At 39.8% G+C, this 19009-nt stretch overlaps 1 protein-coding gene across 2 annotated transcripts in view; it reads left to right on the forward strand.

Annotated features, from left to right (window-relative positions):
• Positions 1–19009, forward strand: part of cog1 (component of oligomeric golgi complex 1) — a 44853-nt gene that overhangs the window by 15802 nt on the left and 10042 nt on the right. For both annotated transcript variants that reach the window (XM_059948437.1, XM_059948436.1), the window contains exons 8-12: positions 11846–11992; positions 13548–13709; positions 15806–15933; positions 16049–16157; positions 17586–17695. In XM_059948437.1, the coding sequence (XP_059804420.1) occupies positions 11846–11992; positions 13548–13709; positions 15806–15933; positions 16049–16157; positions 17586–17695 (656 nt within the window). The remainder of the gene's footprint in view (positions 1–11845; positions 11993–13547; positions 13710–15805; positions 15934–16048; positions 16158–17585; positions 17696–19009) is intronic.

A 19009-nucleotide genomic window follows, 5' to 3' on the forward strand; every position in this document is an offset into this window, starting at 1 on the left:
ACATCACATCCCTGCTGTTATATTTTATACCTCTAGAAATGAGTCAGTGGTGAAGAATTTGCCGCTTTCACCACTGACTCAACCTGGAGGTTAACCTTTAGGGTATCCTGCACAAGGACTCCCAAGTCCCTTTGTATCTCTGCATTTTGAATTCTCTTCTCATCTAAATAATAGTCTGCCTGTTTATTTCTTCCACAGTACACGTTCCAACATTATATTTCATTTGCCACTTCTATGCCCATTCCCAAACTATCTCAGGTTCTCTGTTTCCTCAACACTACCTGCTCCTCCACCTATTTTTGTATCATCGGCAAATTTAGCCACAAATCCATTAATCCCATAGTCCAAATCATTGACATGTGTTGTAAAAAGCAGCAGTCCCAACACCAACCTCTGTGGGACTCACTGGTAACTGGCAGCCAGCCAGAATAGGATCCCTTTATTCCCACTGTTTTCTGTTGTTCAGCCAATACTCTACCCATGCTAGTAACTCCCCTGTAATTCAATGGGCTCTTGCTAAGCAGCCTCATGTGCGGCACCTTGTCAAAGGCCTTCTGAAAATCCACATCTACTGCATCTCCTTTGTCTACCTTGCTTGTAATTACCTCATAAAATTGAATAGGTTAGTCAGGCAGGATGCTGGCTTTGTCCTATCTTGTCACGTGCATCCAGGTATTCCATAATCTTATCCTTAACAATCGATTCCAACAACGTCCCAACCACTGGTGTCAGGCTAACGGGTCTATAGTTTCCTTTCTGCTGCCTCCCACCCTTCTTAAATGATGGAACAGTTGCAATTTTCCAGTCATCAGTACAATGCCAGAATCTATCATGAAAGACCATTGTTAATGCCTCAGCAATCTCTCCAGCCACTTCCTTCAGAACTCAAGGGTGCATTCTGTCAGATCCAGGAGATTTATCCACCTTCAGATTATTAAGCTTCCTGAGTACCTTCTCAGTTGTAATTTTCACTGCACAAACTTCACTTCCCTGATACACTTGAATGTCTGGTTTACTGCAGATGTCTTCCACTGTGAGGACTGATGCAAAATACGCATTCAGTTCCTCTGCCATCTCTGCGTCTCTCATTACAATATTTCCAGCGTCATTTTCTATTGGTCCTATATCTACCCTTGACTCTCTTTTACCCTTTATATACTTAAAAAAGTGTTTACTATCTTCTTTGATATTAGTCGCCAGCTTCTTCTCATAATTCATCTTTTCCTTCAGAATGACTTTCTTTGTTTCCTTCTGCAAGTTTTTAATCTTTCCAATCCTTTGGCTTCCTTGTATGCCCTCCCTTTTGCTTTTACTTTGGCTTTGACTTCACTTGTCAGCCGCGGTAGTATACTTCCATTCGAAAATTTAATCTTATTTGGAATATATCTGTCTTGCACTTCCCACATTTTTTTTGCAGAAACTCCAGCTGTTGCTTCTCTGCTGTCCTTCTTGCTAGTATCCCTTTCCAGTCAACTTTGGCCAGTTCCCCTCTCATGCCATTGTAATTTCCTGTATTCCACTGACATACGGACACAATGGATTTTAGTTTCTCCTCCTCAAATTTCAAAGTGAACTCAGTCATATTGTGATCACTGTTCCCTAAGGGTTCCTTAACCTGAAGCTCTCTTATCACCTCCGGATCATTGCACAACACCCAGTACAACACAGCCGATCCCCTCGTGGGCTCAACAACAAGCTGTTCTAAAAAGCCATCTCTTAGACATTTTACAAATTCTCTCTCTAGGACCAGTTTTCCCAATCCACTTTCATGTTAAAATCCCCAACGATTATCATGACATTGCCCTTCTGACATGCCTATTCTATCTCTTGCTGTAATTTGTAATCCATACCCGGCTGCTGTTTGGAGGCCTGTACACAACTGCCATTATGGTCCTCTTACCCTTGCCATTTCTTAACTCAACCCATAGAGACTCTACACCTTCCAATCCTATGTCATCCCTTTCTAATGATTTAATATTACTGCTTATACGCAGGGCCACACTACCCCCTCTGCCTACTAACCTATCTTCCCGATATACTGTATATCCTAACTCCCAATGGCAGCCATTAGCCAAGTTTCAGATATGCCACAGTGTCGTACTTGCCAATCTGTAGCTGAATTTCAAGATCATCCATTTTATTTCTTGTGCTGCATGCATTCAAATACAACACTTTTGGTCAAGTATTTGTTGGTTTCCGTTTTAACTGCGCCATACCTCTATTGTCATTTAGCTCAAACTCCTGGCTGTGATTATGCCTCATCTCCTGCCTGTCCTTTTTATCATCTCTGTTGAAAGCTATCTTTTACTTATTTCTGTTTTCCCCTCCCCCAGCCCTATCAGAGTCTAGACTGACACCTACATCATTTACTTTTATATTGTAATTTGTCCTCTACGGTGTCTGTTGTCTTGTATATTAATTATTGTACTGCCCTGCACTGTTTTGTGCACTTTATGTACTCCTGTGCAGGTCTGTAGTTTAGTGCAGCCTTGTGCTGTCTCTCATAGTCTAGTGTAGTTTGGTGTTGTTTTATGTAGCACCAGGATTCTGTAGGAACATTGTTTCATTTTTACTGTGTACTGTACCAGCAGTTTATGGTTGAAGTGACAATAAACTTGACTGATCACTCCGGTTCCTATCCCCCTGCTAAATCAGTTTAAACCAGGGGTCGGCAACCCACGGCTCCGGAGCCGCATGCGACTCTTTGATCTCTGTGCTGCGGCTCCCCGTGGTTTGTTAGTTTTTGAAATGTGATTCGAAATTTGAAGATTATGGTGATCTTGTACAATCTAAAAACGTTGTGGAGACCCCATTTCCTGGCACATCCGAACCGGCTCACAATTAGCCACCGTTCCGGCTAAGGGAGATAGCCTACGGGAGTTTGTGAGTACGTGTCTTTTGGAGCATCCGCGCCCACGGGGACGGGTTGAAGGAGGCTTTAAATCAAGGCTGTTTAGTAAGAATAAAGTTACCTTTGACTGCAGTGTCTTTATTTTAGCGCTGCGTGTAGCGCTACACCGCTACAATGTGTTTTTTTATCGCTATTAATATACATCACCACTGCCAATGCCTGACACCCGCCAGTGCGCGCTTTCTTTTAATTCTTCGATCCAAGGTAGGCTAACTATGGAGTAACCTTCAACCCAACGTCTTTTTTTCGGAGTTCAAAATGTTTTTGTTGCATGCAGAAATGTAATTTCGTTTTCTCTGCAGGAGTTCATCAATTTCATAAATGCAACACATTATAGTTTGTTTATACATAGCATAAAGGCAAAAAAAACCGTTGTATGCAGTGTTATTTCATTTTAAATGTCAAACGGGTTTTGTGGCTCCCAGTGTTTTCTTTTCTGTGGGAAATGGGTCCATATTGGCTCTTTCAGTGGTAAACCCTCCCGAACAGCTCTACTACACCTGCTTGCTAGGATATTGGGCCCTTTTGGGTTCAGGTGTAACCTGTCCCTTTTGTACAGGTTGTACCTCCCCCAGAAGATGCTCCAATGATCCAGGAGCCCGAAGCCCTGCCACCTACACCAGTCTCTCAACCACACATTAATTTGCTTGATCATGCTATTTTTAAACTTTTTTTATTAAGTTTTTAGATGATTACAGAAAGTAAAAAAATACCCTTCCCCCCTCCCCTTAACCCCTCCCCCCTAACATCCCTATAGAGAAAAGAAAGAAAGAAAGAAAGAAAGAAAGAAGGAAAGAAAGAAAACCTGGATATCGGAAGATCCCCACATGCTCCAAGGAGTTCGTAATAACTTTAGTATATATATTTATTTCTTTCCCCAAGTAACCAATTATTTTATCTTCAGAGCACCTATATATTTAATCCTGTCATTTGTAAATAAGGGCGCCAAATTTTCAAAAATGTTTCGTATTTATCTCTTAAATTATGAGTAATTTTTTCAAGTGAGATACAGCTGGAAATTTCATTCTTCCAACAATCTATACTTTAATATGCATCTGATTTCCAAGTAACTGCAATAGCCTTTTTGGCTACTTCCAGTGCAATTTTTATAAATTCTTTCTGATATTTATTCAATTTGGGTTTCGATTTTGTCCCTTCAATTTCACCTAATAAAAATAATATTGGATTATGTGGAAGTTGTGTTCCAATAATTCTCTTAAATTTGTCCAAAAAGGTTGAATTTTAGAACAAGACCAAGTAGAATGTAAAAAAGTACCAATTTCTTGGTTACATCGGAAACACTGATCAGATAAATTTGGATTTAATTTATTTATTTTTTGTGGTGTAATATATAATTGATGTAAAAAATTATATTGCACTAATCTTAACCGAACATTTATTGTATTTGTCATACTGTCAAGACATAGTCTTGACCAATTTGTTTCTTCAATTTTAATATTCAAGTCACTTTCCCATTTTTGTCTTGACTTATGGACTCCTTGTTTAGTTGCCTGTTTTTGAATCAAGCTATACATACAAGAAATAAATTTTTTAGTTTTTCCTTTTTGGATTAAGGTTTCTATTTCACTAGATTTCGGCAATAACATCGTTTGACCTAATTTTTCTCTTAAATAAGCCCTTAATTGGAAGTAACAAAAAAGAGTGTTGTTTGATCCTTTATATTTATTCTTTAATTGATCAAATGACATTAATATACCTCCTTCAAAACGATCTCCTATATATCTAATCCCTTTTTGAAACCAGTTGTATAAAAGTTGGTTATCCATTGTAAAAGGAATAAGTTTATTTTGAAATAAAGATCTCCTTGCTAATAAAGATTTCTTTATCTCATCATCAATATTTATCTTATTTCATAAAACAATCAAATGTTTTAACACTGGAGATTCTTTCTTTTCCCGTATCCATTTAGATTCCCACTTGTATATAAAATCTTCTGGTATATTTTCTCCTATTTTATCTAATTCTATTCTAATCCATGCCGGTTTATCTTCATCAAAAAAAGATGCAATAAATCTAAGTTGATTTGCTTTATAATAATTTTTAAAGTTTGGAAGTTGTAACCCTCCGAGGTCAAATTTCCATGTCAGTTTTTCCAACGATATTCTTGACATCTTACCTTTCCAAAGAAACTTCCTCACATATTTATTTAACTCTTGAATAAACTTCTGGGGTAATTGTATTGGTAGTGATTGAAATAAGTATTGTAGTCTAGGGAATATATTCATTTTTACGATATTTACTCTACCTACTAATGTTATTGGTAATATCATCCATTTATCAAGATCTTCTTGAATTTTTTTCAATAATGGTAAGTAATTTAATTTGGATCATGCTATTCTTGTGCTCATTAGCACGTGGTACAGGCAACAAACCTGAGATTACTACCCTGGAGGTCCTGCTTTTCAGCTTCCTACCCAACTCCATGAATTCTTTCTTCAGGACCTCCCTTTTTTTCTACCTATGTTAATGGTACTAGCGTGTACCAAGACTTCTGGCTGTTCACCCTCTCCCTTCAGAATACTCTGCACCTGATCCGAGACATCCTGTACCCTGGCACCTGGGAGACAACACACCATGCAGATATCTCTATCAGGCTGACAGAACCTCCTGTCTGTTCCTCGCACTATGGAATCCCATGTGACTACTGCATTCATCTTCTCTCCCTTCTGCACCATGGAACCAGGCTCAGTGTCAGAGACCCAATTGCAGTGGTCGTCCTCTGTCTGTCAGTTAACAGCATCCAAAATGAGATAATGATTACTGACGGGGGTGGCCACAGGGGTACTCTCTACTATCTGAGCTCTTCCCTTCCCTGACAGTCACCCACTTACCTAACCCTTGCAGCCTCGGGGTGACTAACTCCTTGTAGCTTCTATCTCTCCTGCTCACTTTCCTTAATAAGCTGTAGGTCATCAAGCCGCAGCTCCATATCCCTAACATGGTCTCTCAGGAGCTGCATCTCAGTGCACCTGGCGCAGGTGTGGCCATCAGGGAGACTGGAAAATTCCCAGGATTCCCTCATCTGACGCCCAGAGCAAAGTACTAGCCTTACAGATATCCTCTTTATTCTGTTACGTACCCCGTAACTGGGTCACTTACCAGCAAAGATAGAGAGGTCCGTTGAAGTCTGATGGTACTATTTTTAACAGTATTTATTGATAAAGATACACAAAAATAATATCAATGGAAACACACAGATAATATACGTCATCAATACTAAATCTAAAAGCGCGGGTATAATAATAATCAATAAGAAATAGCTCTATCGTTGTCTAGGGGATAATGTATTGTCCAATGGAAACATAAAAGTCACTGTTCGTTCAAGCTGCAGCGTTGAGAGAAAGACGGGTTAAACTTGCCCAGTCCTTTTATGAGGCCAATCCTTCGAGAGTCTTTGGGAGTTGGTTTCCCTGTTGTAAGCTAAAAGCAGTTCTTCCGTGGTAAAAGCCACCGGTTCTGGGGCAAAATGGAACCGAACGCACAAGGCCTCCTCCCATCGGCTTCCGCTATTACGGGATCGCTAGCGTTTCTTCTGGTGCGTCTGAGGGGCTGTTCCCACAGACCCTCTTTTATCCTGACTCACAGGGTCTCAGATGTCAATCAGGTTGGGGGTGATGCAATCCCTCCCTCAACCAGCCCACTTTGCCTGAGGGCTTCCACGTAGCACAGTATTGTAATACATGAGTTTGTCTCCAAGAGACAATGGCCGTTTCCTGTAGCTTTATATCGCCGGGGGGGGGTGGGGAACAAGACATTCCGCACATCTCTCTCTCATTTCCTGGGTCTCCTGATTCTCACAAAGGAGGGGGCTACCCCACACCCTTCGGCCCCTCAGAGCTGTGGTACATTCATAACAATTCTTTAAAAAAAAGAAAGAAAATGAAGATGAAGTCCACTCATCCACTTAACTCGTTGAAGCCCAAATGAGCCAAAGCCCTACTGCTCTGTCTCAGACCACTCCTTTGAGGACTACTCCACTAGGCCATGTCTCGCTTTAATGCCTGAACCTTCCCTGCTGTCTAACTCACGATTGGTGCTCTGGTTATCGCTGCTGATAGGCCATGTACAATGGACAAACTCTCGAAGCTCCCTTGTTAAATAACCACTGGCGGCCTGCGAGAAATCCCTCTTGGTAGAGCTCTGTCGACGCCGCTGATAGGCCACGTACAATCAGCCTGACAGCTTGGAGGAACTAACTGGTTTTGAGCTTAGTGATCCTGGCACGGATATTATGTAAACTGCGCCGCTCTTGGGAGTGGGACAAACTGTCCATGAGCAGAGTGGGTAGGAACCTTCATGATATCGCTGGCTTTTTTCTGGCATCTTTCTGTATATATGGCCTTGATTTTGGGTAGGCTGGTGCCGGTGATGCGTTGGATAGTTTTAACTACCCATTGTAATGACCTCTCGTCTGCTGCAGTGCAATTTCCATACTACAGTGATGCTGCAACTCTAGATTTACATTTTCAGTCCTGTTTTTTTTTAATAAGTGTAATCTACATTTGGAAAAACTGGTACCCACAAGTTTGATGGTCGATTACTTGGCACTTTCGTGCACTTTTGGAAAACACTTTTGTCCTGGTGCATTCAGTTGGATTAAGGATTTCTTTCCTCCTCCAGTGCTATGCTATTTAGATGATAACTTGTGAATTTAGTTGTCTTGTTCGATTAACTTTAAATTCTTAGCCCTCCATGTTCTTCTGGACTGTCCCTCATTTTAAATTGGCTGTGCGGTTCAGGATTAAATTTGTGCTTGAGAGTCACTAAATTGCAGCACTAAAGGGTTAAAACATTTCTACCACTGGTATGGCCTTACCGAGATGTCTGTATTTCATTTTGGTTCTGAAGAATCTCAGGTAAATACAAACACTGAAAATTCCAGTTAGATTTAACAGAAACACCAGCACAAGCATAGTTTGATACTGGCCGCATAGTACTTTTTTAACTCTTTACTTGGTTAAACTCCCCATTGTTTTATGATGATTTGGAAATATTAAGAACAATTTGCTAGATACTGTAACCTGTAATGTGTCAATAGAAAGTTTCTCCTGATGAAAGTTACTTTACAATTTATGTGTAACTGAAAGAGACTTCTGCTCAAGCGCACTTGATGAAACAGTTTAGTCATCGACAGATCATCAGGTGAAATGCCACATTGCAAGGTTATTACTGACCTTGCAGGTAGGTTAATTGGACAGAAGAGTTCCAAAGAGGGGGATTTTATTGATACACATAAAATGCTGAAGGAACTCAGCAGGCCAGACAGCGTCTATGGATAAAGAGTACAGTTGACATTTTGAGCTGAGACCCTTCAGTAGAACTGAAGAAATAAAAAGATGAGGAGTTGGGATTAGAGGGTGGGGGAAGGGAAAGGAGAAACAGATGATAGGTGAAACTGTGAGGGTGGGGAAGGATGAAGTAAAGAGTTGGGAGGTTGATTGGTGAAAGAGATACAGAACTGGAGGAGGGGGAATGTAATGGGAAAGGACAGAAGGCCATGGCAGAAAGAAAAAGGGGAGGAGCACCAGAGGGAGGCAATGGGCAGGCAAGGAGATGAGGTGAGAGAGGGAAAAGGGGAGGCATTGTCTCCCACTCCATCATCAAACACAGCTCTGGTGTTCTCCCATCCACTGCCATCACCCTCACCCACACTTCCCAGTTCTACCTCCTACCCAAGATCCACAAACCTGCTTATCCAGGTAGAGCCATTGTTCCTGTCCCACTGAACTCGTATCTGCATACCTTGACTCAGTTTTATTCCCTCCTAGTTAAGTCCCTTCCTACCTAGATCTGTGACACATCACATGCTCTTGATCTTTTCAATGATTTCAAGTTGTCTGGCCCTTATCGTCTTATTTTCACGATGGATGTCCAGTCCCTATACACCTTCATCATCCACCAGGAAGGCCTCAAAGCTCTCCGTTTCTTTCTGGGCAACAGACCCAACCAGTTCCCCTCCACCACCACTCTCCTCAAACTAGCAGAACTTGTCCTCAATAATTTCTCCTTTGGTTCCTCCCAATTCCTTCAAACAACAGAGGTTATGTGGACCAGTCTATGTTCCAAGCCTACACTGGTGTCACTCGCCCACTTTTCCTAAGCTACATTGACGATGGCATTGGTGCTGCTACCTGCACCCATGCGGAGCTCATCGACTTCATAACTTTGCCTCCAACTTCCGCTCTGCCCTCGGATTTACCTGGTCCCATTTCCAGCAACTCCCCCTCCTTTCTCAGGATCTCTCTGTCTCTATCTCTGGAAACAGCTTATGTCTTTTACAAACCCACTGAATCTCACAGCTACGTCTTCCACCCTGTCACTTGTAAAAATGACATCCCCTCTCTCAATTCCTCCGGCTCCACTGTATCTGCTGTCAGGATGAAGCTTTTCATTCCAGAATGAAGGAGATATCCTCCTCCAAAGAAAGGGGCTTCACTGCCTCCACTATCAATGCTGCCCTCAACTGCATCTCTTGCATTCAGCCCACGTCTGCCCCACCTCATTCTCCCACCACCCCACCAAGGATAGGGTTCCTCACCCCACCAGCCTCTGTGTCCAGCACGTAATTCTCTGTAACTTCTGCCTTCTGCAGCAGGATCTCACCACCAGGCACATGTTTCCCTCTCTCTCCCCCCCACCCCAACCTTTCTGCTTTCTGCAGGGATTGCTCGCTACGTGACTCCCTTGTCCATTCATTCCTCTCTACTGATCTCCTCCCCCCCTCCCCCACCCCACAGGCACTTGCCTTCCCAGCAGAACAAGTGCTACGCCTATCCCTACACTACCTCCATCACTACCATTCATGGCCCCAAACAGTCCTTTCAGGTGAGGCGACACTTCACCTGTTAACAGATAAAGTTTTTTGAATTAACTGAGATGCCACTGTAGATGCATTCAAGATTGTAGATTTAAGTAACCTTAAGTAAGGATTTTGGAGTCTTCCCCAGTTTGCTATTTTCTAAAAATTGTGGATTCTACAATATATCTCTGCACAAATTTTTGTTTGAATGCTGAGTGCTGCCTCGCATAGCCACTCTGTTTTGCAAGCACAGACTGTAGAGATGGAGAAATGGCATCAGTGGTTGAGCACGCTGCGTGATTGCTATAAGGGGATCCTAGGCCAGAATCTGTTGCAGAGTAGGGAATGTGTAGAATGAGCTGGAAAGCCTATAGAGTTTGCCAGGCTGTTAGAATGGACAGTCATTTGTCTGGGACTATCGCTTCAAATGCCGGACTGGGCCAGTTGTTCTGGCCATTCTTACTCCATCATGGGTCTGAGAGGAAATAAAGTAAAGTATATCTCCCGCCCCCCCCCCCCCCCAAATACTCCTCACCACTCCATATTCTGAATTTGCTTCCTAATCCTTGCTGAAAATTTTTGGCTGGCAGTTGAGAACAGCAGCTAGTTGTTGGAAAGAGTTACAAGGCAACACCATTCTGAATATTTTTATCTTTTTTTTTTGTAAAGAAGTATTGATGTAGTTTTCCCCCTTTGCTCCATGAAGCAATGCCTAATTGGCCACTTTATTTTGTATACCTGTTCTCTGGCTTGTTCTGCTAATATTTCATCAGCCAATCATTTGGCAACGACTCAGTGCATAAAAGCATGGTCAGTTGTTGATCAGACCAAACATCAAAATGGTGATGATGATGGCATCCGTTAGTCTCGTGAGACCATGCATCTGTGCCTGGAAAGTCCTCTCCAGGGCGCAGGCCTGGGCAAGGCTGTATCGAAGACCGGCAGTTTTCCAAGCAGCAAGTCTCCCCGCTCCACACCACCAATGTTGTCCAAGAGAAGGGCAAGGGCCGATACAGCTTGGCACCAGTGACAACGCAGGAGTTGTCAGAGCGAGTTTGATGACAACATCGGACTGCCTCGGACTTCAGCTTCGGATTTGTCCTCAGGGTTTACTCCCAAGCCTTTGCAATAAGTGGGCATGGCTGCAAGGCAGCGGAGGTTTGAAATCAGAGATGAACTGCCTTCCCAGGCTGATGAGCTCCATCTACTTGAAGCACTGGTTTTAAGGCGCCAGGACCTGCCTTTGCCCCTTCTCCTGTCAGTAGAAACAGTTCTGCCGGACTTAGAGGCTAAGGCACGTGAGAAGGCTGGGAGTTGGACTTGGTTGTCAGAGGCTATTTGAGGCGCACACCGTGAGGAGCACTTTTAGGTAGTGGGAGTTTGTCCCTGCTACTACTCCTCGGCTTGACAACCTTGGAACCAAAAATGGTGAAGAAATGTGATTTAAGTGATTGACCATTGAGTGATTGCTGATGTTAGATAGGGTGGTTTGAGTTCTCAGAAACTGCAGATCTCCTGGGACTTCTGTATGCAACAGTCTCTTAGAGTTTACAGAGAATGGTGTGTAAACAAAAGAAAAATCCAGTGAACGATAGTTCTGGGCAAGATTGCCTTGTTAATGTGAGAGATCAGGTGAATGGCCAGACTGGTTCAAGCTGACAGAAGGGTGTCAGTAAATGAAACAAACAACCATGTGTTCTAACAGTTAGAGCATCTTTGAATACACAACACATCGAGCATTGAAGTGGATGAACTATAGCAGCAGAACTCCACACTGGGTTGCACTCCTGTACCTAATGAAGTGGCCACATTATTACAAATTTGAGAAATTTTGTATTGTGTGAACATAATTAATTGGAAATGTTGCATTTGGTCAGTGAACATGCTGTTCTGTCTTTCCTGCTTCAAGATGTTTCTTTAAGTCCTGCATTTCATATAAGTTTAGTGTGAAATGTTCGGTATAGTTTTTATGAGATAGCGTTGGATGCTATGCAACATTATATGAACCTGTATGATGTAAGTTGATGGTTTATGTAAAGACCTGTCAGTTCATTTTCCTATTTTTTTTTCAGTAACTTATAGTCTCTTGATAATTTTGATATTTCTCCTTTCAGGCTTTAGTTTCCCGTTTCACCCAAACATTGCACTCTCATACAGCTGGGGCTGTTCTGTGCACAGCAACCAGCTGGGATGAAATTGAAATTCAAGAGGAAACAGAAGCTGGGAATAGTGTGACATCCAGAATCCGTCTTCCTGTACAGGTTAGAAGGATTGTTTGTTCTTCTCATTCAAATAACTTGTTTTCAGGAGAAAAATCAAGGACACAACCAATCATCAAAATCTTTATTCACATCTGATTGGTAGTTATATGATAGTTTTCCCATTCATTTCCCTGGGTTATCAGCATCAATTTCTGTCTCCTCTCTCCATACATATTGCACTAATTGTAGGGACGTTTGCTGTTATGAATGGTAATATCCAAAAATATCAAATTAAGTGGGTAGCATAGATATTAATTCTCTTTCCTTCAATACGTGTTTTCTTGCAGCTCAGGAGCTGTTTGCATGTTCAATGTATTAACACATACAATCTCTTTTTGAAGACATTGTGTCTTCAGGGTACTGTTAATATAGTTAACACTCTTTATTACCCTGATACCACTTATTTCAAAATAATACATTTTTATTTAACATCCTTGTTAAATTTAAAACTTGATTGCACCTAAGCCCTTGTTACATTGCTCCAGCTTCGCATAAGTGTATATATATGAAGGATTACTGGATTTCAACTAGCAATAAAATTTTGTTCTTGCTAGTGTAGATAAATCCTTCTAGACTTCCCACCATATATTTACATCATATGTTATACACTCAGTCGCCTCTTTATTAGCTACAGGAGTGGACCCGGGGTGGTATTTTGCTGCACAAGTACAAATAGTATTGTGCAAAAGTTTTGGGAACCGTAATTTGTTTTGCACTGTACTGTATGTGGCTGTTAGCAAAAAACCCCTGAAGCTTTAATAGCCTTTTAGCAGAATTTTCCAGTATAATTGAATTGTGTACAACCTTTCTTGTAAGGCTAGACCAATAATCTGCTGACATTATTTAAAGCCATTTTTGAACCACAAGTTAAGATGCATCTAAAGAATAGCAAAGAATATGAAACATACAATTGTTAACTGCTGGATAATTATTTGTCTTTTCTGGATGTATTATCTGTGGGAGTTTGGGGTGGCGGAATGTGCGATAAATGAGCTTCAATCTATGTTCTTCCAAAGCGGTGTTATTTATAGTGAAGTACAACTGTTACTTGACTGCGCCAGAATTTGTTGGGTTATTTCTGCGGTAATAAAAGTAGTGCTCATGGTAATTTGAAGCCACAGATGACTGTAATCTAATCTATCAGCACCGTAGATGTGGAAAAGTCTTAAATCCTGACTCCACATAGTACTGAATTGAAATGAAAAGTGCATGATCAATCACACTATTAGTGATCCCTGCTGTCTCCCCTAGTCTCTATGGATTTATTCTGGTAGGTCCTGATTATCAATGTTTTCATCTACGTTCATACTACTTCCCTTTTTCCAGCTACTCTACTGTGCTTTCTGCAGAAGTTTGTTTAGCAAAAATTCAACATTAATGTCACTGGTAATTTCAGTGAAATTGCAAAAAAAAATTTAGGCATTGTAATTTCACGAAGTATGTTACTACAAGATAATTACAAATTAATAGTGTGAATGAAGTCATACCATATGTCAAAAATAATTATTCTAGCATTTCATTCGTTTACATCCTTGTTTTTCTCCCCCCTCCGTAGCCTTCTTGGTATGTTCAGTCACTTCTCTTTAGTTTATGCCAAGAAATAAACCGGGTCGGAGGTCATGCTCTTCCTAAGGTCACACTTCAGGAGTTGCTGAAGTCCTGTTTGGATGAGGTGCTTCCTGCTTATGAAAGACTGTGTTCCACAAAACTGGATGAGGTATGGAATTTTTTTTTAAAAATCATCAGATCTTTGTTGCTACAAAATAGTGAAACGAAAGGCTCAGTTAAAACTTTGGATCGTATAAAGTCTCATTGACTGGCTAATAATTGTGAATATACTAAAGCTATTAAGGATTGTTTAATTTAAAAGGTATGTTAAGCTCATTTATTTGTGTTGCATCTGTTGTTCACAAAGATGCTTATTCAGGAAGTCATTTAAGCTTGGTCACCGTGACAGTTTCTATAGTGTGATCATTCACCCTTTCCTTCCATGGTACCTCAGCTTGCGATGTCATCAGTGTTTGGGTATTAATTTCCTTTATTGATGTCATCTGTTATCCAAAAGCTGTTTAAATAATTTTTCAAAGAAAATACAGAAATCAAGCATTTGGTGCAGACCATTGTTAACTTGACGACATTGAGAAAGATTTGTGCATGCATGTGGTATGCGATGGACTGCAAATTTTTAGTTGATTTTCTGCCGATGTGACATGAGTTTCAAGGATATCAAGTTTCTCAGAATTTTTGTTTGCTCATTATGATGTACATCAGAAGTGTTACAGAAACTATTTTATTGTGAAAATGGACTCTGTCATTACAGTAAAGTACTGGAAAAGCAGGAGCAAGTAAATTATTGATGATATTGTTCCTAAATTTTAATGCTCAATGATTAATTATTTTGATGCCACATTACATGATGATGGGTCTCCATCTGCAGGCATTGTACAGAAGGTTCACAAGACTGATGTCTGGAGTGAAGGGGTTAATATATGAAGATAGTTTGGGTTAGGCTTACATTTTATTACAAATTGGTAGAGTAAAAGGTGATTTAAAGTACAGTACAAAGCTCAGCTGTCTTATCTTCATTTTGATGATACGGTACATATGGACAAAGAAGATCCCATGAATGTCTTAAGAATCCTAAAGGTGGTGTAGTTCATCCTTGAATCTGATTTGCTTAGGACTGTTTATAAGGTGTGGATTATGTGGTCTTTGTAGTCATGGCTTTGGTTTCCAGTGTGCTTTTCTGTGAAAGTAAATAGCTAGGACTGCGATTGCACAGTAGTTGAGGTGAATCAAATTAAAACCACACCCCACAAAAAAAATAGCTAAATAGTGTATAGTACTTTATGAGAAAATCATCAAATTTTTATGAAAGTAGAAATAAGCTGATCATTCTTTTACAAGATTTCTGCAATTATTCTTTATATTATGGTTCAGAATAGCAGGTTAGTGCCTTTGTAGGCACCTGCTTTGTATAATGGTTTTGAAACTCTTTTTCTACATCAAAATAAATATAAAAGACTTTTACATGAAATAATCCCTCATTGTCTGATTTGCTAAAGGGTGAACGTAGTTCAGAAATTCCCAATATTTCATTGGATTGACAGGCTTTCCTTACCTTGGCAAAGCGTAACTTGCTCTTTCCAATTGCAATCTGATCTTGAAATATTTGATGGTGCTTAAAATCTACTGTTGACTGGTAACCACATTGCAATATGGGCTGGAGATTACTTTTGATTTTTAAAATATTTTTTCATTCTCTTAAATGTTTATATGCTGTTTTAGATCTATAGCACTTAAGTAGTTTTGCCCTTTCTTGAGGATTGGTAGGCAGCATCATATTGTTAGAGGAGTAAGATCTTTATTGGTGGACCTTCAGTATTAAATGCTTTTTTTTCTATGGTTCATCCTCAGCATGGTGGAGCATTAATTAAGATTGAAAGTATTTAAGAATCAAATTTTATGGTGTGTGTGTGTGTGTATTTATTTTCTTCTTTTTGCACCATTCTCTGTAAACTCTAGAGACTCTTGTGTGAAAATCCCAAGAGATCAACAGTTTCTGAGATACTCAAACCACCTTGTCTGACACCAAAAATTATTCCACAGTCAGTCATTTAGATCACATTACTTCCTCATTTTGATGCTTGGCCTGAACAACAACTGAACCTCTTGACCATGCCTGCATACTTACATGCATTAAGTTATTGCTACGTGTTTGGCTGATTAGATATTTGCATTAATGAGCAGGTGTACTTAGCAAAATGGCCACTGATTGTATATGTGTGTGTTTACCATTTTGTCTTGTTTCAGGTTGACTCTGCATTCCCTTTAACCCAGAACAGAGCTTTGCAACTACTTTTTGATCTTAAATACCTCAGTTCAGTTTTAACAGTCAGAAATGAAGAAGTGAAAAGCAGCAGGCATCAGCAAGACCCAAGGTACTGATCTTCCTTGAGAAAGCCTAAATATTTTGTACAAATACTCTTGATTTCTGAAAAGATATGTAAACACTTGTACTAAGATTGACATTGTTCTTTGCTTTTACTAAACTAGGGTTCAAAATGTGTCAGACACTTTGGAAAGCCACATTGATCCATTTGATTTGGATGTTTTTACTCCACACCTTAACAACAATCTGAGTAAGCTTTCTCAAAGGACTTCAGTAAGTAGAACAGCTAAGTCTGAATCAAATCTTTATTTGTATAGAGTAGTTCCAAACCTCGGTTGGATTTCTGGACAAAGCATTGTGAAATAGTATAGTTTAGTGGATGAAAGGAAGATGAAGTTAGTTTGGTTTGTACTTGGCTGGTGAATAATTGTAATGAATGTAAAGATAATAAGTTTTGTGCTACCTTTCTGAAATGCACTCAGTGGCCACTTTATCAGGTACAGGAGTAGAACCCACTGTGGCCTTCTGCTGTGCCCCAACCTCTTCGAGGTTCAACATCTGCATTCAGTGATGTTCTTCTGCATAGCACTGTTGCAGCACATGGTTATTTGAGTTACTGTTGCCTTCCTGTCGGCTTGAACCAGTCTGGCCATTTTCTTCTCCTTAACAAGCTGCATTTGTCCAGACAACTATTGCTCACTGGTTGCTTTGTTTTTTGTCTGTCACACCTTTTTCTATAAGCTCTGGAGTCTGTTGTGTGTGAAAATCCCAGATCCGCTTTTCTGAGATACTCAAACCATCCCATTTGGCACCAACAATCATTCCTCAGTCAAAGTCACTTAGATAACATTTCTTCCCTATTCTGATGTTTGGTCTGAACAACAACTGAACCTGTTGACCATGTCAGCATGCTTTATGCATTGAATACATAATTGGCTGGTTAGATATTTCCAATAACAAGCAGATGTACCTAATAAAGTGGCCACTAAATATATAGTATACTAATGTGATAAAATGTACAGTACAGTGGCAGAAGGTGAATATACATGGAAGGACATGTATAAATATTATTTTAGCTCCTTACAAGCTTTGCATTATAGTTAGCAATACTGGTGATAAATATTGCAAAAAATATTATTTACAATCCCTATTACTTAAATGCATGCCTATTCACTGATGGATTTTTCTAAGCCTCTGTGCTACTAGATATCAATGTAAAATAAACATGCACTTCTGCCTCCTTACACTAATCAGTTTTGATTTACCATAACATTGAGTAAATCCTTAAACGGAATCAACCACAGGCATCAGAATTAGTCCTATTTTAGTTCTGCTAATCATGCCATCATAAAATGAGACATCTGGAACATAGCTTCCTAACTCCTGCTCTATATAATCTCATTTATTCTGTTGTAAATTTATTTCCTAGCCTCTGGTGCCGAATATTAAAAGCTAAAATTGGCTGAAAGTGAGCTTAAAGACTTGTTTTTCCCTCACTGAACATCTAATCTGTGGCAACTGTATTGAGTCATTGAATTACAGAGCCTGCGAAAACAGGAAAGGGCTGTAGTGAACACTTTCATAATGATTCTGAATCATAACGTTTTAAAAGAAAATTGAGTACAGCAGTACAAAATGTAAAGGAATGATTGCTTTTCTTGCTCTGCTTTGAGCCTGACCACAAAATTGTTTCTATTTTAGGTGCTTTTTGGATTATTAACTGGCACAGAGAAACAATACACTAACAGAAGTACAATATTTAACTCACAAGAACCTCATAATATCTTGCCTTTGGCTTCCAGTCAAATCCGGTAAGTGAATCCTTATCACATTTCTGTGGTAAGCTTGGAAGAGTGTAACTGTTGTAGTGTGTGTGCCTGTATGTGGCCCTATTTCATATTGTTAGATGCTGCTGGGCTATTTGGTATTCAAATGGAAAATTGTTAGTGGGTAAGACTCAATGGAACCAATTCTGCTCCTATGTCTTAAGGTCTTAGTATTGCACAGATCTGGTTTGCAATTTAGTCTCGTTTAGATAATAAAAATTTTGAATGTGGACAGGTAACCTACTTAAGGTATTACTGGGCAATTTTTATTTGAAGCTTTTGTGAATCATGTTAAGGATGCTATAAATTAATTGCATAGGAATTATAAGTCTGTTCCATTAGATTCTATCATTTTTATAAAAACACAAAATATTGGCAGAACTCAGCAAGCCAGACAGCATCTTTGGGAGGAGGTAGTGACGACGTTTCGGGCCGAAACCCTTGCTGTCTGGCCTGCTGAGTTCTACCAGCATTTTGTGTTTTTATTTATTTCCAGCATCTGCAGATTCACTCTATCATTTTTATCTTTATTTCATAACATAGAAACATTTTCAGGGGGAAGAACATCTTCAGTCTGTCTAGCCTTCTTATGCTCAGTATACCCATGGCCTGTTTTCTTTTCACTCTGTATCTTTTATTAACAACAACCTGTCCTATACCTTCCTGGAATCGTAGAGGTTGAGGTACATGGACTGATTTCACTTTAGCATCATTCTTGATCGTTTATTGTTCAGATTGGATGTTCACATTTCCCCAAGTTTTTTTTGTTAAGTTGATCCAGCAACGTGGTAGAGACAACATCCTGTAAAAAGGGGTGATCTGAAATAACACCAGAGATGATGAAAATATTGTAAATTTTCTGTAATGTGTTTTCATTGGCTGAATGTTGGCTTAAAGACTTCTTTACCTATCAATGAAAATCTAAATTCAAAGAGTCAAAGTATATTTGTTATCAAAGATTGTATGCTATATACAACTCTGAGATCCCCCTTCCCACAGCCACGAAACAAAGAAATGTGCAAAAAGGAACAAATTGTGCAAAGAGCAGAAAAACAAACGAAAAAACACACTGAATATAAAACATCAAATGACAGAGTCCTTGAAACAGTCTAGAAATTTTCAGTTTAGTTCACTTCATTTCAATTCAGTGTTGTATTGCTCGCTGACTGCAGACCACAGAGCTGGTTCGCCCTGATCAAAATCACACAAAATAGCAACAAAAAAAAACAGTAACCAGAGATGAGAAACACATGTAACATGAATTACAGAGTCCGGTCCACAAACCAAGTGGATTAAATC

Source organism: Hypanus sabinus, chromosome 23, assembly GCF_030144855.1.
Source record: "Hypanus sabinus isolate sHypSab1 chromosome 23, sHypSab1.hap1, whole genome shotgun sequence".
Classification (NCBI taxonomy): Eukaryota; Metazoa; Chordata; class Chondrichthyes; order Myliobatiformes; family Dasyatidae; genus Hypanus; species Hypanus sabinus.